The 26,853-nt window shown below is 36.8% G+C and overlaps 1 protein-coding gene across 1 annotated transcript in view; it reads right to left on the bottom strand.

Annotated features, from left to right (window-relative positions):
- The window catches only part of LOC108716137 (laminin subunit alpha-2-like), a 433,274-nt gene extending 406,993 nt beyond the window's left edge, over positions 1-26,281 (bottom strand). The window contains exon 1 of the mRNA XM_041562932.1: positions 26,102-26,281. Within this exon, the coding sequence (XP_041418866.1) occupies positions 26,102-26,201 (100 nt within the window). The 5' untranslated portion in view covers positions 26,202-26,281. The remainder of the gene's footprint in view (positions 1-26,101) is intronic.
- Positions 26,282-26,853: the final 572 nt, after the last annotated feature.

Raw genomic sequence — 26,853 nt, 5'->3', positions numbered from 1 at the left:
AATTTGCAGGCCAGAAGTGTGTGGGCTTTATTACCATATTCATAATACCGTTGTCTTGTGTATGTGATTGCCTTTTCCGCCTGTGTTATGGCTAAGTCTCGTAACTGTCCCCTAAGTGAGGTAATGCGAGCTAATATAGGAATACTTGGGTGACTTGATTGTATTTTAATTACTATAGCTATATAAATTGAGGCTAGGATTTAAAAATTGCATTTTTGTGTAAACACAAACATTTCTATTGTAAAAATGTGACGTTTATTCTCTTCCCTCTGCCTGATAATTAAGGGGAGGACTTAATCAGGTACATTTTGACCAGGCTTTGTGTTCTTTGGTTTGAAACCTCAATAAGTCTGTGACTGCACAGCGAGTGTGGGAACTGCTAAGCGAGTTTTGCATGTGATCTAAGTGTTGCATGTGAATTAAGTGTTAAGCAGCATTAAAAACCTTAAAGCGTTTAAAACCATAAAGACATTTTTGAGGAATTGCACTTGGGAGACTATAAGTACCCAGTGTAAATATGAGTTCAAGAGGATTTGCTGGTATTACTCTGTGTGTGTCTTGTCACATGTATGTGGTGTTGGAGCAGGAGTTCCATGCAGTATTCACATGTGAGATATAGCAGTGAGTTTTCATCTTGGAATCTGAACTGCAGACTGTAAGGGGGGGGGAACTTGCAGCACTGAGGGCAGCGGCAAACAAGAGGGAGGAAAAGAGGCTCGTAGAGCAACCACTGGCAGGGGCCTGTGTAGTGAGGGGTGGAGAAGGGGCAGTGTAGGCTAAACAGGGAAATAGGTTTATAACAGTCAGGAGGGGAAGCAGGGAACAGAAGTGTAGGGGGGGCTGGTCCTCAGCTTGTCGAAAGCAACAGATTCACCATTTTGGCTGAAGATGCTAGGAAGGAGAGCTCTGAACTGGCATGTATGGAGCAAGCTTACTCTCAGAGCACCCTGGAAGGCAGTGGCTCTAATACGAGTGGTGGGGGGAGTGCAAGGAAGGAAAGGCAGGTTCTAGTTATAGGGGATTCAATTATTGGAAAGGTGGATAGGGTTATCTGCCGCAAGGACACTTCATGCTGAACAGTCTGCTGCTTGCCTGGTGCTAGGGTTTGGCATTTGGTAGAATGAGTGGACAGATTATTGGATTGGCTGGGGAAGACCCTGGTGGTCTTGGTACACACAGGTACCAGTGACAAATTTAGAGAGGTGGTGAAGTCCTCAAGAACGATTTAAAAAAACTAGGTGTGAAGTTGAGGTTGAGAACGTGCAATGTTAAGAAGACAGTGGGGGTTTAGGGAGATTAATGCGTGGCTGAGAGATTGATGTAGGCAGGAAGGTTTTGGGTTTTTGGAGAACTGGGCTGATTTCTCAATCTATTTGCTAGGGATGGGCTACACCTCAATGATGATGGCGCAGCTGTTTTGGGAGAGAAGATGGCTAAAGGGTTGAAGAGATTTTAAACTAGGCATGGGGGGAGGGTTCAGTAAAGGATTCTTTGGAAGACAGGTTAGATGAGGTAGTGGGCAAAGGAAGGGAAAATGGGGAGGAGATTTGGTTGGTGTACTGTTAAGGAGAGGGAGGACCACATGTCATATGTTTATTATGGTACCAGTATTAAATATATGTTTGCAAATGCAACGAGTCTGAGTGGTAAAATGGGAGAGCTAAAGGTGCAGGTGCTGGAGAGAAAATATGATGTGACTGGTGTGGTCAAAACATGGCTGAATGAGTTGCATGACTAGGTAGTTAATATAAGCTGCTATACTTTGTTTTGGATTGACAGGGGCAACAGAAAAGAAGGAGGGGATTTGAAATCTAATATAAAGGAGGAGGTGAAGTTAGAAAATGAGGAAGTGGAAGTCTTATTCGTGGAGCTCTTCACTGTTTGTAAAGAGTCCAGCAAATTAATTGTAGGGGTATGCTATAGACCCCCTAATGTAAGTGAGGAGGAGGAGGCTAAGCTCCTGATTCAAATGGAAAAGGCTGCTAGTTTTGGCAGTAATGATAATGATAATTACCCAGATATTGACTGGAGCAACAGTACTGCCAGGTCTGTTAATTGGAACAAGTTTATAAACATGACATTTTATGGCACATGGTGAGGAACAAATACGAAAAAAAAGCTCTACTGGATCTAATGATCTCTAACGACCCAGAACATAATGCAAATGTGCAAGTAATTGAACCTCTGGTTAATAGTGACCATAATGTGATATTTACTGTCTGGCACAAAAAACATTTATACACTGGGACAACAAAAACCATGAATTTCAGAAAAGCTAATTTTAGTGCCTTGAGGGCTGCCCTTCAGAGCATAGATAGGGGCATTATGTTTTCAGCTAAAAACACAGAACAACAGAAATGGTTGTCATTTAGAATTATATTAAATCATTACTGCTCTCAATGTATTCCCTTTAGGAGTAAATGTAGAAGCGCTAAGAATCACCCTATGTGGCTTAATACAGAAGGAAAGAAGTTAATAGGAAAGAAGAGAAAGGCATTTAAAAACTACAAATTTGTTGGGACAGAAGCTGCATTTAATGAATATACTATATTATAATAAATGTTGTAAAACAGCAATCCAGAAGGCAAAAATAGGAAATGAAGAGTGTATTGCGGCTAAGTCTAACCCCAAAAAGATTTTTAAGTATATTAATAGTAAAAAGATGCGGGTTAAGAGTGTTGCTCCATTAAATAATGGTACCACTATGGTTGTAACAGATACAGAAAAGGCAAATGCGCTAAATCAGTTCTTTTCTTCAGTGTATACAATAGAGGAGTCAGAGTCCCCAGACTCACTTCATAGCTGCACTGTTGGCTCAGCTCATTCTAGTCAGTGGCTGACTCAGGATATGATTCATAAAAATTAATGTAAACAAGGTGCCAGGGCCAGATGGCATACACCCCGGGTTCTAAGAGAGCTTAGTTCAGTTTATGACCAACCCCTATTTCTGATATACTCAGATTTGCTTTCATCTGGTATAGTACCTATGGATTGGAGAAAAGCTGATATCATTCCAATATTTAAAAAGGGATTATGATCTCAGCCTGGCATTTACAGGCCAGTAAGTTTGACATCTGTGGTGGGCAAATTATTTGAGGGCTTGTTAAGGGATCACATTCAAACTTTTGTCCTACTGAATGGCATTAGGAGCAGCAATCAGCATGGCTTTATGAAGGATAGGTCATGTCAAACAAATTTGATTGCTTTTTATGATGAGGTAAGTAAGATGCTGGACAGTGGGGGAGCAGTAGATGTGATCTATTTGGCTTTTGCCAAAGCGTTTGATACCGTTCCCCACAAATGACTGCTTTCTAAAATAAGGTCTGTTGGGCTTAATGAAGGTGTTTGCACATGGATAGGAAACTGGCTACAGGATTGGGTACAAAGGGTGGTTGTTAATGGTACATTCTTTGCTTGGAGTAAGGTTCTTGGGGTCCCTCAGGGCTCAGGATTGGGCCCACTTTTATTTAACTTGTTCATTAATGACTATGGGGAGGGTATTCTAAGTAATGTATCAGTGTTTGCAGATGACACAAAAATATTCAGCCCAATTAATTCCACCCAGAATACAGCATCTTTGCAACAGGATCTTGACAAACTGGCAATCTGGGCAGCTAAGTGGCAAATGAGATTCAATGTTGAAAAATTTAAAGTCATGCACCTGGGATGTAAAAAAATCGAAGCCACTTATACCCTTAATGGGACTGCACTAGGCAAATCCACAATGGAAAAGGACATTGGAGTCCTTATAGATAAAAAAACTTGGCTGTAGAAAGCAATGCCAGTCAGCAGCATCAAGGGCAAATAAGGTCTTGAGCTGTATTAAAAGTCACATAGATTAATGGGAAGAGGGGGTCATTCTTTCACTGTACAGAGCACTGGTAAGGCTCCATCTAGAATATGCCGTATAGTTTTGATCTCCATTGCTCAAACAGGACATTACTGACATTGAGAGGGTCCAGAGATGGGCAACTAAGCTGATACAAGGTTAAAATAATCTAAATCTAAGATATGAGGAAAGACTGGCCAAATGGGGGTTGTTCACACTGGAGAAGAGGCACTTACGGGGTGATATGATAACTATGTATAAATATATAATGGGAACATATAATAATCTCTGCTTTATTTACCAGTAGGTCTTTCCAGCTGACGCAAGGTCACCCATTCCGATTAGAAGAAAGGAGGTTCTGCCTAAATATTCAGATGTGGAATTCTCTCCCTGAATCAGTTGTACTGGCTGATACATTAGATAGCTTTAAGAAGGGGTTGGATGGCTTTTTAGCATGTAAGGGAATACAGAGTTATGGAAGATAGCTCATAGTACAAGTTGATCCAGGGACTAGTCCGATTGCCATTTTTGAGTCAGGAAGGAATTTTATCCCTCTCTGAGGCAAATTGGAGACGCTTCAAATTTTTTTTTTGTCTTCCTCTGGATCATATAGCAGTTAGGCAGGTTAAAATAGTTGAAAGATTGAACTTGATGGATGTTTGTATTTTCTCAACCTAACATACTACTATGTTACTATGAAGGACAAATATTCCCTTCAAACTGTTCAAAAGACTTATTCTGCAGGTTACTGAACACATATATGGAGCCACTGACTAATCTTACTCTTGCATTTTATGAAAATCTCTTTTTTACTTGTAGAACCATGTGCTATATTAAGGTATAGCTGAGTATTAAGCAAATAGTTTATTGAGCATGAATGAGTGTTAATGTCCCAGTATATTCCATACCTTTAATCTAAAAGATAAAAACGATTGCAGTTAGGCACAAAACAATTCTGCCATTTTGCTTGTAGCAATACATTAGAACATTTCCAAATATGTAATAAGTAAGTGAGTGGCGTCCATTTATAAACACTGGGCAAATCTGCACCTGAAAAGTAACCCATAGCAACAAGTGAGTGGCTTTTTCAGCCATCTGCAGGTTGAGCAATGAAAGAAAACCTCTGATTGGTTGCCATGGGTTACTGCACAGGTGTTAATTTGCCCTGTGTTTATAAATGAGCCCCAGTATGTTTGCCCAAGTGCATTAAGTGATATCACCCAATAAGATGTTTGCTTTTAAACGGGTGATCAGAAAATTCTACCTGCTGGTAGGTTGACACTGGTTACTACCCCTAAGCAAAATTAGCAAGGCTCATTTATGAACACTGGGCAGTATACCATGATAAACTATTGCAGCTGGCTAAGCTAATCACTGACAAATTTGCTCTGTTTATAAATGAGCCCCAGTTACATAAATCCCAAACTGTGTTTCTTGATATCCGTCTCTAAAAGCGGTTTGTCACAGTGACATATTTTTTAGGTTACACTATTATTGTTATCAGTTGCAATTAATTTATGCTCTGCCTGGAATAGGTCTTTAACAAGCAAATCTAATTCATACTGACATAACAATAATAGCTACTCACTTGATGTGTATAAAGATTGACGATACACTGCTCCAGTAAAAAGTTTACTATACTTTATATAATGCACATACGTTGAAATACAGCTGTGCTTCTCATTGATAAGGAGACTGAAGATTTAATCCATCTGCTGCAAAATTAGCACATATCTATATTCCATTGGCTGTTGAATTGTTTTGCTGAGGAATTTATCAATAGTAAGACAACAGCTAACCCAAGTAAATTCACACCTAACCCAAGAAAAATTCAAGCATTTTCTATTCATTCCTATTGGATTTTTAAATGTATATTTATCAAATGGTGAACTCTAACTTTCACCCATTCATAAATACACTTCTCAAAATCGCATATAAATTAATAGAAAGTGTGTAAATTTTTCCGTGATTAGCTCTAATCTCATATTTTGGTAAATCTGCCCTTTAATAGTAAAATCATATATTAAAAATAAAAAAAATCTCAACATCCCAACCTACTAAATGGTAAATAATTGAACAAAGCAATAGCTTTCGGTAAAAAAGATTTTCTATAATGCTCGGTAGTACATCTAGGTCAGGGGTAGGGAACCTGCGGCTCCGGAGCCTCATGCGGCTCTTCATCCCACTTGCTGCGGCTCAGTCTTGCGGCTTTGCCTGTCACGTCGTCTATACAGCCCTCGCACCTGCGGGCAGCTCAAAAAGCCACCAGCAGGTGCAAGGGTTGTATAGACATCCCAGGCAAGACCGAGCTGCAGCAAGATGATTCATCATGGTCCTTACCGCGGTCGCACACTCAAGACAAGAGAGAAGCCTCCAGAGTCCAACTGCAGCAGGTGCGAGGGCTTATAGACGTGGATGTGACGCATATTTTAATAATGTCTATAGCCCTTACCTTTAAACAGATGAGAACACTAGTATTTAAAGGAGAAGGAAAGGCTAAAAGTAAGTAAGCTTTATCAGAAAGGTCTATATAAATACACCAGTAAACCCTCAAAGTAATGCTGCTCTGAGTCCTCTGTCAAAAGAAACAGCACATTTCTTTCCTTCTATTGTGTACTCATGGGCTTCTGTATCAGACTTCCTGTTTTCAGCTTAAACCTCATTGCCCTGGGCAAGAGCATGCTCAGTTTGCTCCTCTTCCACACCCCCTCCCTTCTCTACTGTAATCTGAGCCCAGAGCAAGGAGAGACTCAGGCAGGAAGTGATGTCACACCATGTTAATACTGCAGCTCCTATCCTAAACAAACAGAGAGCTTCTAGAGCTTTTTACTCAGGTATGGTAAAACATTCTACAGAATAAATATAGCATTCTAGCTTGCACTATTGCAGCTAATCTATTGGCGATAAAATGCCTCAGTAGCTTTCCTTCTCCTTTAATAGGGCTATTCAGTGTTTCATTTATTTCAAAGTAGGCCTACACATTGAAATGAAAAAAAAGGTTAAAACTTTTAAAAGTTTATAAGCGGTGTTATGCTCCTCTGCGACTCCAGACTATTTTTCCTTAGTGGAAGAGGGGGCAAAATGGCTCTTTTGATAGTAAAGGTTGCTGACCCCTGATCTAGGTGGTCTCAACCTATCACTAAAAGAGCTACAATATAACTCTCTAATGTTGTGAGGTTTGAGAGTGAATTTCTAAAATACGCATTAATTAGACATCATCCTTTTCTCTAAAATCACTTCTGGTCTCCAGTTTCATTCTCAAAAGAGAGCCCATTTTTTATTAAAGGGGTGGTTCACCTTTAAGTTAATTTTTAGTATGTTATAGAGTGGCCAGTTATAAGCAACTTTTCAATTGTGCTTACAGTTCATGGAACTCCGAGGTAACTTCTAATATCCTCATATTTTGCAACTGGGGGTACTTTATTTATTACAATACACAAGTTTTAGTGAGTCATGTGACAAAAATTACATCACTACTCACCATTTATAACTGATGATATCACCAGTCACCATTTTTAAGGATATAATTTACAAGATATTCATAGCTTTGTATATTATATCCTTATAAACAATATCCTTATAAACTGTGCTTATTGATTTCATCGGTTATTATCGGAGCTTAGTGATGTCATTTCTGTCACATGACTCACTGAAACTTGTGTATTATAATATAAATGACCCCCTATAAGGATATTAGAAGTCACCTCGGAGTTCCATGACCTTCGGCCTTGTGTTTTTATATGCTCATCAAACTTCCCGATAACTATAATATCCTTAGGGGGTACTTTATTCACTATATAATTTACAGCATATTTATTGCTTGACTATTACATGAATATTGGATATAATTTACAGTTTGCTGCACAGAAAATAACAAAACCGAAGATTGAAAGGTTATATAATTTGATAGGATATATATATATATATATATATATATATATATATATATATATATATATATATTGATTAATTTGCCACATTATTATGAATTCTTCCTTTTCTCCACATTATACTATTCTTTCAAAGGAACTTTTTTATTTTCATTAAAAAGTATTAAAATTAGACATAGATATACTAAGGAATAAAGATAGAACCTAAATCCCTTGGATATGAGAAAATCCATATACATCCTTTCAGTGTAGCAAACATGCATAAAGAGTTGTGCAAACTTCACCATTTCTATTATTTGAGAAATGTATATGCAGTTAATGATTTCAATATGTTTGTATAATCAAGTTGTTGAAAGGTCACACCATGATTATAGAGAGAGAATCTGTGCATGGAAATTGGGTAAATATGTATGAATATAAAACCATAACAGAGTTCCTGTTGATTTTATTGTAAAGACACAATTACAGACTTCTCATTTACATAATTTTATAACGATCTACAAGCTCAAACACTAAGAAATTAATAGAGGGTGCATAATGGTATTATTACCACATTTAACATATAAAGGCACATATTAAATTTTAAAATATGCAGGTGGTCGATAAGGTAAGGTACATATCAAGGGAATTTTGTTGGAATATTACATCCTTTGGTTAATTTTTCTCTGTGTCAATCCAACAGAATCATTAATGGCAAACTGTTGTCATGGCATGGATGCTTTCTAAATTTGTTTCACAAAGTCTGCTATTGATAGTTATTTAATAAAGTAGAATTGTAAATTTAACTCTGCTGCTTGGATCAACCCCCCTACCCCTGCTCAATGCAGGTAAAAAAAGGGGAGGCTATTAATGCTCAAAAAGTGAGATAGTCATGAAAGGGGCCAGATAACCATTTTATCTTTGTGTTTTTTTTCCACCCTCCCAGCCTCTTTAAGGCAAAGGGAAGCTATCGAAGCAGTTTATTGCCAATAGATTAGCCACAATATTGCAAAAATAATACTATATTTATTCTGCAGAATACTTTACCATACTTGAGTAAACAGCTCTAGAAGCTCTCTTTGTTTGTTTAGGACAGCAGCTACCATATTAGCTTGGTGTGACACAGTGACGGAACTAGGTGGGGGCGGGCCCTGGTGCGGGCCGTGCAGCCGGGCCCAGCCCCCCACCCTCGTCCGTGCGGCGCTGCAGCCGACTCCAGCCAGCGTGACTGCCAGGGGGCCCTGCGGGGGTGCGGGCCCTGGCCCAATTGCACCCCCTGCTCCCCCGGTAGTTATGCCACTGGTGTGACATCCCTTCTCTCCCTGCTCACTCATCGCTCTGGGCTCAGATTACAGCAGGGAGAGGAGGAGGGAGGGGGAAAAGGGAGTGAGGAGAAAACTGAGCATGCTCAAGTCCTAGTCTTGGAGCTTTATGCTAGAAGTCCATGTATACACATTAGAAGGAAAGAAATTGGGTGTTTCTTTTAAAAGAGGAAAACAGTTTACTGGTTTATTTATATAGACCTTATTGATAAAGCTTACCTAATTTTAGCCTTCCCTTCTCCTTTAAACTGTGAAGAATGCAGCAAGACATATAGAACACCAGAGGTGGAGATAATGCCAAGGCTAGCAAGCTGTGATCATAAACACAAGCTTGTGTGGAAACCTGTTGTATGGACCACCATTGGGTATGCTGAAAAGGGAGCAACCAGGAAGAGCAGGGCAAAGAGCTCCAGGCTCATCCCTGGTGGATGTGATGTCAATTGGGCCACATTTGGTGGAGGGGACTTTATATGCTAAATGTTTAATGTGAAGCAGAGTTCTCTGGTCTCCTATTTTTCCACATGTTTTGGAGTTCAGTCTGGTTAGTTAATTAGTAGGATGCACTAGTTAGATGGAAATATTTATGCTACACTGGCAATAGATAGCAGCATTAAACATTTGGGGCTCAGTCACATTGGTTCCTTGACTTAATTCCACAGTTTAGTTAAGAAATGTTTGAGAATTATGTGAAGCTCATATAAATGCCACACCATGCCTATCCTCTAATTAAAAAGGGACTGCAAAACTTAACAAGATTTTTGTTGTGGTTCTGCAGCCATATTGGGCACTGCATATTTGAATTTTTCCTGTGGATAACTATTATTAGAAATGATTGACTTTCCCATTTTTCGATGTTGGAACAGAAGGAGGTAGGGGTTTAGTCTGTGATCTGACTATGAACTAAATAACTACTTCTCATTCAGGAATTTGAGGCAAACTCATTTCTCTGGGTGTAGCTAGAACTATATAAACTGAAACCCTGATATTACTGACTGGAACCGAGGCTGCAAATAAGAATAAAACCAAATTAAGAAAAAGGTGACTACATTAGATTATACGAGGAAAATAGTAAAAGAGATTTGATGAATCTACAGGAAAGATGAAAATATAATCTTACAACTAAGAAAAGAAATGCCCTGGAGGTTATAAAAAATTACAAAACTGCAGATAAAGTGGAAGGGGTAGTAAGAATGGAAATTGGGCATTATTTAGAAATGAGCAATAAACAGTTGACATTAGGGGTGCTGTACCTGCTTTTTAATGTATTTAAATAAGAATAAAAACTCTAAGGTTGGTGGAACACGCTGCTACTTTGGGAAATTAGTAGTAGAATGTAAATCGCCAGTGGGATTGCACACGGATCGATTCAGCTTTCTGAAGTTTCCTCGTGAGGCAACTTTCGCCGACTTCTTATAGGTGATCAAATGAGCTGTAATTTGCCCAGGGCCAGCGACTGGATCATTCTGAAGTCCTCGCCCAACAAGATTTCCAAACCTGCCCTACAGATATTGGTGGGGCAGGCAGTCCAATATACAGGCCGATAAGGTCTCAACTCAGTCCAGAGGAGCCAAGTTGGCAGCTTCTAGCAGCTGTGTATTGCCAGTTAAGTTTGCAAGTACACTGAAGCTGAAACTTGATTTGGTAAGTAAATATGGAAACATTATTATAACATTGAAAAGTGGCATAAACGTTCATGAAACTGTGCTTAGTTTCTTAAATAGCTATGTGTATGACCAAAATGGCAATAGTGAAACATGATAACCAGGAAACATTCTGTTTATGGGGGTGAGGAATGAGCCTGTCACATTCTTGCTGAAGACTGAATAACTCTGTTAGGAGGATATGAATGAGTTCATCTTTTGACTTTGACTGCTAAACTGTAAATTCTTCGTCTATCATTGAACCATGCTAAAAGTAAAGCAATTCTCCACTTGGCTGCCGGCACAATGTGGGTGTAGCAGCAGGATAACTGTACTATCAGATGCAGCAGCTGAGAATACATATTATCTATAAAGACAAAATCAAGGGAAATTGCAGGAGGAATGTTTAAACGCTTCTGCTGTATCATTTGGTACAATATTTATTAGAAGATTCAGCCCCTCTTCTTAACTATTTGGAATTTACAATATCATAAAACCTCAGTAACAAAAAGTCCAAATCTTTGAATGTTATCCAATTTCTTGTTTACAGAACAGGGGAAATCAAATATGCAGCTGTTTTTATTTACACAAAGAAATAAAATACCATGTAGGGTACATTCATTGTCTTATCTACATGTATTCAGTGTGGCTTAACAATGCTTTTATGCGTGCTCAGAAACCATTAGTGAAGTATGGTGAAGTCAGATGTAGGGTACTTCAAATTGAAATAAATACCACCTAGCTGCATTATGACTCATAAAGCTTATCTGCGCAGCTAGTGAATTGATAGCACTAACACAATGCAGCCACTAAACTCACTCATTAGTTCAATAAGGGTTTAGGTAGAAACATTGCACATCAGTACTTAAGTGCACTAGGAAATATGTTGCAATCATTAATGTGTGAGTATGGGACAATATTTTTTGCACCTATACTATATAACTGCCTACAAGTATTTTTTCTCAGTACATTGGTGCCAGTACAAAAAAATGTCACCCTGCTGCCCTTAACTCTAGAACTGGCAAGAGATTGCTTGAGTATAAAAAACTAAAAAGTACACTAAAAGAAATTAGTTTCCAGTTAAAAAATAAAAATTCAGTTTTTATACTTGGGTTTTTGCCACCCCTGGTGACAACACATCTAGATTTTTGTTTGATTAAGAATATAAAAAGTAGAGAGTCAAATAGTCTAAGAAAATCTGTAAGGTTAATACCAGACATATTAGATTATTTGCTTGTGGATAAATGCAGGCCAAGAATCAGCCCCTACGCTGAGAATCAGCCACTTCCTTGCCTGCACCCACCAGGAACCACATTGTTAGCCCGGCTGCACTCAGGCCGACGCAGAGGTTCTGGGTGCAGGCAAGGAAGAGGCTGATTCATGGCGTAAGGGTTGATTCTTGGCATAGGGGCTGATTCTTGGCATAGGGGCCTGCGTTTATCCATACGCTGAGACTCTGATATGTTTGACAGTAGCCTAAAATTGAAGTGTTTTCTGCCCAACAAGCTACTTTTGCTTAGATGATACCATACAGGTAGAGCTGTAATAATAAAAGGACAACGTACATTTGTTTAAATCAATTTTTTCTTCTAATTCAATTTATCTCCATTAATAAATAGACTTTTAGAAGAATCTTCTCCCTTTAGTGATATTAATTGCAAAAAAAATTAGTGAATTTGCAATTATGCCAGCCTAAGATCTATGTGCTAAAATAGATGCAAAGATGTGGGTGTATTAACATAATTCATAAAAGGTACTTGTGCATAAATGGATGCAGTATTCACCCGCTGTACAATTTAGCATTAGGTAAAATTCGCCCCTCACAATATCCAAGTGGAACACAGCAATACAGGGATTTGTTTCTACATGCATTCCTCTGTGGCAGAACGCAGGAAAGAAACGGCAGTGTGAACGCCCATATACTGTATAAGAGCCCCAAACGCGCTATGTTTGGTAAAAATCATCTCTGAAGTAGGGTGTGTAGTAACCTGCTTGTGTGGACATTTTGCTTAAGGCCATTCCTGTTGTTTTGCCATTGTCCTATGATTCATATTCCTGTACCTATACCTCTCTTCCTATATAAGCTGAGAGTAAGAATGGAGGAGGCCAGTCTTGCCTGCCATGTTCTAATTAATGCATCAGAAGATTCTGCAGTTGTCGGACTGCTTCACCTGAACTAATACAGCAGAATCATTTAACCCACTGCTAGCAAAGCAGTTTATCACTAGATCTAGATCAGAGATCCCCAACCTTTTGAACCCGTGAGTAACATTCAGAAGTAAAAGGAGTTGGGGAGCAACACTAGCATGAAAAATGTTCTTGGGTTGCCAAATAAGTGCTGTGATTGGCCATTTGGTAGCCTCTATGTGGATTGTAAACAGACATTGAGGTTCTGTTTAGCAGTGCACCTGGTTTTTATACAACCAAATCTTGCGTCCATGCCTGGAATTCAAAAATAAGCACCTGCTTTGAGGCCACTAGGAGCAACATCCAAGGGATTGGAGAGCAACATGTTGCTCACGAGCTACTGATTGGGATTCACTGGATACTGCCAGGATGTTGAATCAAAATGTATTTATTACAGTTCGCAAAACTGTGTATTGGTTGGATCCCCAACCTGCCTCAAAGTGCCAATATGCAAATGAAAACACTTAAAACTAGTTTGGCAGGAAATACCCAGAATGTAAGGTGGGTGGCATCATGGAATGAAGCCCCACCCCCAATGGGAGGGGAAAAACAGGAAAAGAAGAAACTAAAAGTTGTTTCACAAAATGTAAGAATGTGTTTTGCTTTTTTCTGTGTTTTTTTTTCACCCATTGGGGATTTGGCTTTGTTTCATGATTTCCAGTATATTACATTCTGAGTATTTTGTGCCACACATGTTTTTAAGTGGTTTTCACTTGCATTTTGGCTGGGGATTCAGCCAAAACATAGTTTTGCTACAAATAAATGTTGCTATGATTCACCATAAGTTTTGTGTGAAGCCTTTTTCTGCTGTCTAAACAGGTACTTTATTATAATAAACAATACAAAGTTAGTCATGTGACAGAAATGACATCACTAAGCTCAGTTTATAACCAATGACATCACTAAGCACTGTTTAAAGTATACAATTTACAGGATATTCATGGCTCTTGTGTATTATATGTAATTACACACAGACCAACAATCTGATAAGCAGAAGTAATTCAAAGCATACAGCATGTGCTTATTAGATGCATTAATAAAGTAATACACATCATTTTTTTGATATTTGAATGCACAGAACAAGGGTAGCTCAATTGCATTAATGTACACTGCATGATAGATTGATAGGAATACATGTTAAAAGTTTTTGCAAGTTCATCTCCGTGCCCCTGAGAATATTCCGCCTTGTACACAGTGGGAGTAAAATGGACAGCACATGTTTATGTTATGTGACATATAATTGCAGTGATAAAATGAGGATGGATTGCAGCAGATGGGTGGATAATTGGAAAATGAGCCATGCAAAATGTTCATTCACTCTAACCTTTTTTAATACAGTCACTTATCTGTAGCAGAAAGGTATGACAAATATAAAGCTAGTACATATAGTACTAGCACGAAAGTTGCTTTTGTGTATATACCTATATATATATATATATATATATATATATATATATATATATATATATATATATATATATATATATATATATATATATATATATATATATATATATAAAAACGTAAGATAGGATATAGCACTCCTGGGATTTATTTTAAAATTTTTTAAGTTTATTCCATGCTTGTAAAATGAATCAACGTTTCGGCTACTGTCTGAAGCCTTTGTCAAGAATCTTAATAAATCCCAGGAGTGCTATATCCTATCTTACGTTTTTGTACAATTTTCCCTTTGGAGCAGCACCCGGGTCATTGCATTATTTTTACTGACGGAGTGCGGATCTGTTTGGTTCGTATATATATATATATATATATATATATATATATATATATATATATATATATATATATATACTGTATACACACACACACACATTATCTGATTAAATATACAGAAGGATAAGCAGTTGCAGACTACAACTCCCAGTAATCTGGACAGTCTGATAAAACATGGTCATGAGAGTTCTTACATGCATTCGTTCGTTCCTATGGGGTCTGTAATGATGGGGTCGCAATGACACAACATGCAGCATCTCATGTGTGCTCTACCATTCACTGCAGTGCCATCAGTATAAGCCTCATAAGAAATAATGTAGCAAATGCCAAAAAAGCCACCACACAAGTAAACACTGGCGTGTAAGAGCACTAAAGCTGTTTCTGTATCTATGTGCATCACCCTGATATAATCAAAGCATGAAGCAACTTTCATGTGATGTGGGTGCTAATTTGCATATACACTGGTAAAACAAGCACCTACTACTTTATGCCCACTTGCAACTACTCTAGAATTTTCGGAAATGTTGCTGCATTGTGACATATCATATGATTGTGTGTACATTTTACACCTTGAATTTGTGCATTTGGTTTTAATTTGAGTTCAGTTATTATGTTGTTTTGTAAATAAATGCCATAGGAGTTTTGTAGCCTCAAATACAACTTGATCCTGATCTATGAAGAATACAGGTTGTAATAAGTCTAATCTGTGGGCATTAATATTATAAAATGAGCTGTATGAAAATGCCACATGACAACTATAAAAGTAATTGGATGCCCCATGGAATTCTCTTTGAATTTAGAACAGGTAATATTTTGTAAATACTGTTGAATTCACCTCATACGGTTTGTTTCTAAAGATGAAAAGCACATGTGCAGAATACTGTATTACTTTCATGTTGGTTTATGTGAAGGATCTAATATAAACCTCAACAGAATATATCAAGTTAATAAATGACATATGTTGCACAAGTAGAATAATGTTATATAAGAAATCCATTCAAACCACTTTGTGCCAAAACCTACTGTATATTGTGTCTTTAATCTAGGACCAGTGTGGGTTGCCAATGGCAATGCATTTTATTAATACTGATGTGAATATATTGTGTATTGTATGTGACAACACATATTTATACTCTTCTAGGTGACACACAATCTGATATGTGTTTTGGATTTCTAGGTATTATATATTCATAATAAAATGCTCAATCCAAAACATTTGTTTAACCTACTATCGAAAGTCAATATATGTTACAGGATCTGTATTTTATGCTCAAGTGTAAATCTCAAAGAAGATCTCATAGGAGAGCCAGGATCCCAATTCTATGTAAAATTGTGATTCAGATTCTCTCCTTGCCTTACAGAACTTTGTTTTTTGTCTTGACGAACTTATCACTTTCATTGATTGAGTCTATAACTTCAGGTTGCCATGCTGTGCATTACTTTACATTTGAATAAGAGACTGGAATATGAATAGGAGAGAGCAATTAGCAGCCATAACAATACATTTGTAGCCTTACAGAGCCCATTTTTTGATGGGCTCAGTGACCCCCATTTGAGAGCTGGAAAAAGTCAGAAGAATAAATCAAATAATTCAAAAACTATAACTATATATAACAATATATAACTATAAGAACCTGGTAGTGAAAATGTAGATAACATGAATTTAAACCCTATGCAGATTTTTTCAACCTATTCTTCACTTAATTTTTAGGTTTATTTTAATTACTTGACTCCCATACTATCCTTATTCTACAAAAACGTAACAAAGGCATGAGAGGTAAATTATATTCAAACATAAGGAGTAATTATCATTCTAAAGTAAGTTGGACATCAGCTCATAAGATCTAACTTCTAAAAAGAATATCCACAAAGTTATTAGTCTAACTTCCTTAAGTGGATTTGCGACAGTCAGAATATGGTATAATATAAAAGAAAGCTGTTATAAACAGCATCAAACTGGGGGGGGGTCCGAGCCAACCAGGGCTGCAGCATCAGGACCCACACCCCCCAGGCCCCCACTATACCACCCCCATGGCCCCCCATCCAGTTTGTCAAGATCCTGCTGCAAGAATGTTATATCCTAGATGGAATTATTTGGGCTGCATAGTTTTGTGTCATAAGCAAACACTGATACATTACTTACAATACCCTCCCATTAATGAACAAGTTACATAAAAGTGGACCCAATACAGAACCCTGAGGGACCCCACTAAGAAGCTTACTCCAAGTAGAGAATGTCCCATTAACAACCACCCTCTGTACCCGATCTAGTAGCCAGTTTCCTATCCATGTGCAAACGACTTCATTAAGCCCAACAAACCTTAGATTAGAAAGCATTTGTTTGTAGGGCATTGTATCAAATATTTTGGTGAAATCCAAATAGAGCTACACCCCCCCCCCCTGCTCTTTTCTCTGCTCTTTACACTCAGGGCAGGGGGGAGGTCAGAAAGCACACCTCATGTGGCCATGGGGAGCCGATCTGGGCTAACTGGGCCCACTCAATTTTTTCCTGGTGTCCTCCTGGCCCAATCCTCCAACCGTGGTTATAAATTGTTTAGGAGTGCTGCCAAGTGCCAACCACATCACCACAGTATAATGTTCCCCAGAAATTAAACTGCAATATTATGTTTGTGCATACTGGAAATAGTACCCTTAGGCTCACAGCATAATGCTGTGAAGTCCCTCTGTTTTCTATAGTGGATGGTGCAAAGATTCTCTGGAAAGCAGGAAAACTTCAAGTCACAGAATCCATCACTTCACAATGAAAAAAAGTGAGGGAGGGGTTGCATTACACCAAGGGGATTGGGAAATAGTCCCTGTAATCAGAAACAGACCAACATGGTTTCAGTTTGTGTAATCTGGTTTGTCTGGTTTATATTTATTTTTGGAAGTTTAGGTTGTGTTCATGCACCTTTTTTTGAATATGCTCAACTGAATGAGTTCATATCAAAAATAGCAGTACATTTGCCCATTAATATTAATGACTCTACAGTTTCCCTTCTCCAGGACATTTTATTTCTACAGATTTTTACCTTATGGAGGGTTGCTTTGAAACCTATACAGCTTGCTTTATAAATGTTGCATAGCATTTGTAAATAAAGGGACAAGTTAGTAACTCTGTCCTCTTCTATTATACAGGCCTGTGCTTTTAACTACAAAATAACATAACGAAGTACAGTGTTTAAAAATATTCTTTTAATTTAGCTTGTTACACATTGTATTTCTACATGTAGATTAAATGTTTAAATAGCACTGTATTCACATCATAGCCTAAAGACACTGCAACAGATGGTAAAAGACCCTACCTTTCTGTTAGCTCCCCATTTATCAACGTAGGCAGCTGTGTAATGGGTTAAGGTACATTGACCCTGGTTCAGGCAGTGAACAGGTGCTATAGAACAATATTCCCACCTGTTGGCCATTAACCCCCCTTCCATGCTGGCAGATAATAAAATTGTGACTTATCATCCAGCTATATCTTCCTGAATGGCCCACAGGCTCTAAGACAGCTTAGTTATGGTAATTCTTTACTGTTCATCCTTTCACATTCATGGCAGTAAGGTATCATTCACATATATTTAAAGCTTGTGCAACGTAATTATGGACATTTGTGAGTCTGTAAATAAGGTTTTATAAATGTATTAAAGTACTGATTTTCAAGCAAGGCTCTTTTCTTGTCAGAAGGCAAATAAAATATTTCATTTTTATGGCGTGCATAAATGTTAGCAAATGGTAACTTCATAAAATTTTGTGGGCAATCAAAGTCCAGAATTCAACTGTTTCAAACTTTTCTCCTTTGGAGAAAACAATTTAAGAAGGTCATTTAAACATCAACAGAAATCGCTTCTGCATTAAAATGTGACAGATCAAGGAGGTTTAAACGTATAACAATTACTGTCATAATGTGAACTGGCTGCAGTGAGTTACAGAAGATAAACGGAATCCTTAAGCATAAAACGACTTCTGTAACAAATTTAATGAACATGTTCACCAGTCTGAAATAGTAAAACTTTAATGGTGATAATGCTTTGGATTTTTGTTCTACAATCAGCTTTATTTATTTCTCTGCAATCTGCATGTGTTGCTCCAGTTTCCCAAAATCGCTTGAAGTTTCCTCTTGTAGCAATTTTGGTAGACTGGAGCGACACGTGTTTTACCACCAGCGATTCACATTATTGCCTATGGGAAAGCTTTTTACTGGAGAATGCAGGAGACGTTGCCCAGAGAAGCAGTGATTTATTGCTAGCGATTAATCTCCTGGTGTGTCACTGCCCTAAAGGTTGACTACCCCTTCAGTTACCCCTGAAATTTAATTAGGGTTTCAACTTGAGTATCTATGTGGTGGAAAAAGAGTAATGAGTTAGAACACGAATTATTAAAGGGGTAAATTAACTTTTGCCTTGACTGTGTTTTTCCGAGGCAATTTGTGTTTTCTTTTTATTATTTAGCTTTTTGGCTTTGCAGCTTTTGAATGGGTTCCACTGACCCCAGCATCCACAAAAAGTATTGCATTGTGTGTTGTTCATTCTGATTACTTATCTTTCTATTCAGGCCCTCATATAGTCCAGTCTCTCATTCAAACCACTGCGTATTGATCTGGCATTGGACTCAGCATCTAGGTACTTCAGCTGCTCAACAACTCAAAAACCCACAAAAATAAAAAACATACAAACTGTAAACTGAAGCTCAGTTTACATCATTCAAAATGGTGAACTACCCCTTCTACTAACAAGTTCAAAACAAAATATCTTTTACTACTTACACAGGACATGTTAATCGAATGTGATATTTATCGTGGTTACATAATTGTGTTGCATGGAATTGTTTTATACTAAAAATCAATTCAATTGCTTGTCCTTGCTGAAAACAAAAAAGCTAGAGTTTCTTAATGTACTTATAAAAATATTAACTTTATAAAATGCAAATTGTAAAAATAAACCCTTAAATGCACTGCATTACATTATTCTATATACAGTACAATAACTAAACAGTACTTTAGTATACTTTTTAAAATGTTTTGCAACTGTAAAAATATTTTCTATGACAAATTAGTGTGATTTGCAGAAGATATTGAACATTCAAAAAGTGGCAAAAAAAGAACAGACAAAACAAAATCCAAGCTTACAACGCTAGATTTAGGCTTTTGCGCATATGAAATTTTGTACCTTATGTGCACATTTGAAGCAGACCAGCAAGCTTTAATTAGTGAAGCTCCATGCCTCCAAATATATGCCTGGTAGCTCCTCATTTTTCTTCTCAACTTAGGCAAAGCAAAATCTTAAGACTGTTTAGGATTGTAGTCAAACAAATAATTAAAGGGTCAGAGTTTCATCTATAACTAATCTGCAGCCAATCAGTTTAGAAACAACACATATAGTAATGCACTTTACTAAGTGATCATATAGAGGGGCATTTTTTTATGGATTTCATGTACATTGAAGCAGGGGTGTGTTGGCTCCATCCATTGATTTTCAGCATGCATTTTAAGAAGCATAAAAACACCCATGTGTAAGGTCCCTTAATATACTGGTTTGAATGAAAATCAATTTACAAATCAGCCCTATTGAAATGTTGCACTGTAAAGGCCAGCACTACCTAATAAGATGTATATATACTGTAACTGTGCTGTGTTGCATAGCTTAATGAGAGAAGCCAATGGAGTATATGGCATATATCTACTGTGAGCAGTAATTAGCAATCCAGTGTAGTATGTTATAGAAATCTGACTAGCCAGCCCTTTAAACTAGGACATTTATGAAAAATACATGATGCAGGGTAACAGTAATTTATATGCATCCATGCAGCACCTAATGATTACGTATCCTCAGCTAGGGATTTGCACATCACAACCATGATCCTGTCTGGCACCTTATTTGTGCACTCTTTAAGAGACTGTGCCGAATAGAGGAAACTAAAGCACCAAATGCTGATTAACAGCTGCATAAAAAAGTCACCACACTGAATTGCAGCAGAAAATAAGTGGTCATGGTCAGTGAGTGCAATTTATTGTGTCCAGTAAAACCTTACTGTATATGTAGCATAGGGATCAAAATTACTTAACACATAAGTAAAATAACCTTATCAGATCTATCAGATTTTGCAGTAAAGTACATTTACATCTTTAGCAGTAGAACAATTGTTGCAAATTGTACTGATATGTCACTTCATATAAATTACATTTTACAAAATTAGAAAACTTATAACATTTTCTGTGTTGATTACTCTGTACAAAACAGACATTGTGGGAATCCATTAAATAACTGCTGACTCGCAAAATATATATTTTTAAAAATTATTTATTTATCTTTATTACCACATCATAGTTTGGCCTGTACTACTTGAAGCAGCCAAATGTTGGTTGCATTGTTTTTTTTATTAGGCAAGACTTACTTGTTGGAAACAACAGTATAGTATTTTAGCCTGTTAAAAGAAGCCAGCTTCTAGTATTTTAATTAGTTCAGATGCTGCATAACAAATAGTTGTCTACGCACCCCTGCTATATGCAGTTGAATTAACCAGTCAACTGTGATGTGTGTATAGGTGTTAAGTTTTGAAAGGTTTGATCTAGTTACTTAGTAATTAGTAATTGTAGTTCAAATGTATGTTATTTTGCTGCACAGAAACCAGTGCAGTTTGCATCAGCATTCATTAGTAATCATCTTAGAAACATATTTGACCATAACCACAATTAATTAAGCCATAATAAAAATGTCAAATGATCTTCAAGTTCTTTTGCATTTTACATTGCTCTTGGTAATTAAAGGCGCTTTTTTCCATACAACCTATAAAAACTACATCTGAAACGTCTAAATTCCTATACAATAGCCTTCCTAAGAAAATACAATTTCCTATTTGGCATTCATATTTAATTCTGATAAAATTTATAACGTCGCAGGTTCAAAGCCTAGACTTTCTACTTGCCCTGTTTTGAGAATGTGTGCCAAACCCACAATGTCAATTAACCCCATGTAATTAGGGTGAAAATTATTTCTTAACCTGATTCACTTTCACTTTAAGTAACATGAAATAATAATATAATAATAATTAGCCTATTGATATGTGGTAAATGTGACACAGAGACACACAGACTACAATAATAATTGCTGTGGAGTGGTTATATTGTGGTATTAAGATGATCATGCAATATTTTACATAATAATAAAATTGAACCCAATGACATTAGGGTTATCCATTAGACCTTATTTCTATTTAAAGTCATGTTATTTGACCTTGGGTTTATTCTTCAATAAATAATCAAAGGTTAATGCATGCTTAAGTTATAGTCTGGCATTATCTGGGGACCCAAAGTTAAGCAATATTAAGAGACTAAAGGGGAATGAGGCTTTAAAACATACAGGACCAAATCATTATAACCTTAATGACATTAGGGTTAGTGTTTAATTTAGTTTTTTAATAGTCCCTGATAATTTAACTATTGATCCTTAATTTCTTTAAGACCAGCTATGAATAGTCAGCTCCAGACATATATAGTATTGTATATAGTTTTTTTTATTTGTCAGCTTGTCCTAAATTTTAAGATATCTTTATGTTTTTAGTATGGTTGCATATATACTCTAGATAACACACAACTGATGTATTGGTTCCCAGGTTCTAAATGATAACTGGGTAAATGTAGCTATATTCACATTATAGTCATAAAAATTCATTTGTTGAAGATATTTGCCTACAGTACGTATCAGCCTGTATCATATGACTACAAGGAGACACTGTGGTGTAAAGGGACCCTGACAATCTAAATGAAGGGGTGTACTTCCCTAGGGATGATATCTAAAGTGTAGTTACTCACCTTAACCCTATAGATGCTTTTACACATCTTCTTAAAGGGGTGGCTCACCTTTAAGTTAACTCTTAGTATGTTATAGAATGGCTAAATAACTTTTCAGTTTGCCTTTATCATTTATTTTTTTTATAGTGTATTATTTATTTCACTGCTTTTCTGACTCTTTCCAGCTTTCAAATGGAAGTCACTGACCCCATCTAAAAAATGAATGCTCTGTAAGGCTACATATTTATTGTTGTTGCTACTTTTTATCACCCATCTTTCTATTTGGGCCCTCTCCTATTTATATTCCAGTCTCTTATTTAAATCAATGTATGGTTGCTAGGGTAATTTGGATCCTAACCACCAGATTGCTGAAATTGCAAACTAGAGAGCTGCTGACTAAAAGGCTAAATAACTCAAAAGCTAAAAAAAATGAAAACCAAATGCAAATTGCCTCAGAATATCACTCTCTATATCATACTAAAAATTATCTTAAAGCTGAACAACTCCTTTAACAGAATTCTTAGCTAGAAATAATGGAGTTCCATTATTTTATAACTGGTACCATCGAAAGGGCACCTATAACATAAAAACACCCCCACCAGATGTTGGAAACATTAGTAAAGTATACAATACAACAATAGCATCTCTCAATCCTACATCTCATACATGTGCATATTATTCAAGCTAAGGCTCACTCATTACGCACATGCGTGTGTCCCATTAATAGTGGCCTGCACCAGGAGTCATACTTGTCCAAACAATCTCTGTTAGCCTGCACCTTGTAGCAGAGCTGATATACACAAATATATATTAGCAAGCATGTTGTATACACATCTTACGTTAGCAACTATTAATAAAATTGGTGTAAAATAAAGGGCATATTTATAAGTCTTCAATGATGCCCTTATATATTAAACCATGCATCTCATACTAGTAGTATGGGCTCTATGATAACTGATGATGGCCCCTGTTAACAGGAATGTGCCCCCTGCTTTCTTACTAACCTGCATCAAATGCAGCAGCATATAGTGATTTTGCCTTGTGTCCCAAATCTGATGTCACATACAAAGCAGGCCTGCTTGTATTCAAGAGCAACTATAAATGAAGAGATTGGCTATGGCATGGTTTATATAAGGCTAGTGACCTTTTTTTGTTAAAACTGAAACAAACAATCAAAATGCAGCAATGTCCCTTTAAAGTGTTGATGGTTTCTGTATTTCAACACTTTTTTGCAGACCATTATAGATGTAATTATAGATGTAATTATAGAGTAATTTGGAAAAATCTCTTGTTTTTCCACATACACTATTATTTAACATTGCCTTTAATATAAGCAAAAGAGGAGGCAACACTATAAAGCACAAACTAATCTACTTTTAAAGGACCCCTAGTAAATGGGCAAAGGAGCTTTTGCCCAGGGTTCACCAGGAGAAGTAGATGCTATGGCCATATACGGGCAGATTAAAGTTGTCAGCTTATCTGCCCAATGGGTCTCCCTGGTCGATATCTGGTGGATAATATCATGTATGGCCACCTAGCTATACAATAAAATTTGAACAAATGAACCTCCAGGAATGATAGCTCTCAAACAGTAGGAGAATATTTTTGGAACAGTTAAATCTCAGCTGACAAACCTCTTATTGAAAGGGTGGTTCACCTTTAAGTTTAGTATGTTACAGAATGGCCACTTCTAAGCAACTTTTCAACTGGCCTTTGTTTTTTCTTATTTATTTATAGTTTTTGAATTATTTGCCTTCTTATGACTCTTTCCAGCTCTCAAATGGGGGTCACTGACCCAATCTAAAATAAATATTCTGTAAGGCTACATATTTATAGTTATTGCTACTTTTTATTACTCATCTTTCTATTCAGTCTCTCTCCGATTTATGTTCCAGTCTCTTATATATACCAATGTATGGTTACTAAGGTAATTTGGACCCTAGCAACCAGATTGCTAAAACTGCAAACTGGAGAGTTGCTGAATAAAAAGATAAATTCCTTTAAAAACTACAAATAAGAATAAATGAAATCCAATTGCAAATTGTCTAAGAATATCACTCTCTACATCAAACTAAGGGGCAGATTCACCAAGGGTCGAATATCGAGGGTTAATTAACCCTCGATATTCGACTTGGAATTAAAATCCTTCGACTTCGAATATCGAATTCAAAGGATTTTAGCACAAATAGTTTGATCGATTATTCCTTCGATCGAACGATTAAATCCTTCGAATCGGACTATTCGAAGGATTTAAATCCAACGATCGAAGGAATATCCTTCGATCAAAAAAACTTAGGAAAGCCTATGTTCGAATGGTCGAATAGTCGAACGATTTTTAGTTTGAATACTTCGATTTGAAGTCATAGTCGTAGTCGAAGGTCGCGGTAGCCCATTCGATGGTCGAAGTAGCCCAAAAAACACTTCGAAATTCGAAGTTTTTTTACTTCGAATCCTTCACTCGAAGTTAGTGAATCGGCCCCTAAATGTTAATTTAAACGTAAGCAACCCCTTTCAGCATTGTTATCTGTTTTTATATGCTACCATAATATTACCCTAAACTTTCCAGACAGTGTTTAAACAAATCAGCCCCTGAATAATGGAATATCCAGTCCAATCTTCCGCTTCCACACAAGTATGTAAAAAAGAAATACAATTAGACTATGTACAAGAAACCCACAAAGAGAACACCACACAGATAGTGCCCTGGGCTTAAGGTAGCAACATTGATCATTGTGTCCAGTGCCTGGGTTGTAGTACCCTGTAGAGGCAAACCCAAAATGAATTTACATTTTATATAGCGTTAAGTGCTGTATGCATGATGTATTGTGGTTCTAAACACTCTAATTATAATTTCCCTCACAGGAAAACTTACTGATGTTGCAAAACAGCTTACTAATTAGAGAAAGGAACATTCAGTAAATCATATAGCTATCTAATATTGATATGGTTGAGGGTACATAGTTTCGTTATAGACTGGTAAGTTCATATTTCAAATCTAAAATTGACTGGGACTCTAAATTAGTATGGCTTCTTTACAAAGTTGAATGATTTCAAAATGTGCATTCTCCATGGCTGTTGCTATAATTTAAGATGAAAAGAACCATACTTGCTTCTAAAAGTGTATAACTTTTGTATATACATCTTTTTATGCAATCTGCTAAATTTATCTTCAAGCTAAATTTTACAAGACTTTTTATTGGGAATTTGGAAGACAGTATTAGTTCAATTATAATCAAACATATGTAATGGTCTACCCTAGTGCCAGTGTACTCAAGACTATGAGCAGAACATGGCATATCAAATGCTATAGTTAAACACTAAATAACTTTTCCTTTATGTATTTAATACAAAACCAAAGCAAAACCTTAAATGAACCATGAACATTATTACTAATGTTAGAGAATAAAACATTTTTTTTTAGGAAAAAAGGGTTTGCATGAAACATGAGTGCTGATGTTAAACAATAAATGCATCTTAAACAATTGAAAAGGCTTTTAACAGCAGCTTGTTAATTATCTATAAGCTATTCAGAATGTTTTGCACATAACCTTATGAAGAAATGAGACATTCATTCAGCAAAAGAACACAGTGATTACAATACATTCACCAAAGCTGTTGTTTTAGCTGTCAGAGAAAAAATACTGCCTTTGAAATCTGAAACAACAGCAGAAGTTTTTTGACAATGTCATATATACTCTCAACTCAGGACACACTGCTCATAAACTATACAATACCTCTCTGTTGCTGAGCCTGGGTAGTTCCACAAAACATCAAACTTAGGAAAACTGCAGAAAAAGTTATTTGTGCCAGAATCAAGCGATGAATGTTCAACATTTTGTTATGAGACGCCTCTCCTCTGCTTGCATCCCTGTTCCTCACTGACCGCAGCTGTGAGCCAGACGCACAGAAAAGCTAACTAAAGACTTCAGGCTAAAGTTAGAGACAGTTTGGGAAGTATACTCCTCCTTCCTTACTCCCACTGAGACTGTTAACATTCATATTTATGGAACAAGGCACCTGGCTTGTGTTGTCTTATTTACTAAGATTACTGGAGCTTTAATATGTCATGCATAACTCCTGACATACAGTGTGCGTAATCAGTAATTTTAAGATTTATGTACGTAAGTCATATGGATTCCAGATACAAAACAGAAAATAAATAAAGTGCCATTATATTTTAACATACTGTAACCAAAGAGGGGATGCCAATTAAGTATCTTATACATTATACATGAATGACAATGAAAGATACACACATGCATAAATGCCAATTCACTTAAAATGAAATTCACGTTCTACAGGTCAACTATATTATAAATAGTAAAAACTGAAAGAAAAAATACATGCAGATGTGTACCTTAAAGTAATTAAATTGGCATTTCATTCCTGAGAGCTTATAGCAGCTGGCCATTCTGCTTTGGTTATGTTTATGCGTAAATGTGAAAGAATATGCTGTGTATATTACATAGCTCACTAGGGGTCCATC

Source organism: Xenopus laevis, chromosome 5L, assembly GCF_017654675.1.
Source record: "Xenopus laevis strain J_2021 chromosome 5L, Xenopus_laevis_v10.1, whole genome shotgun sequence".
NCBI classification, from domain to species: Eukaryota; Metazoa; Chordata; class Amphibia; order Anura; family Pipidae; genus Xenopus; species Xenopus laevis.
This window is presented reverse-complemented; position numbering and strand designations above follow the sequence as displayed.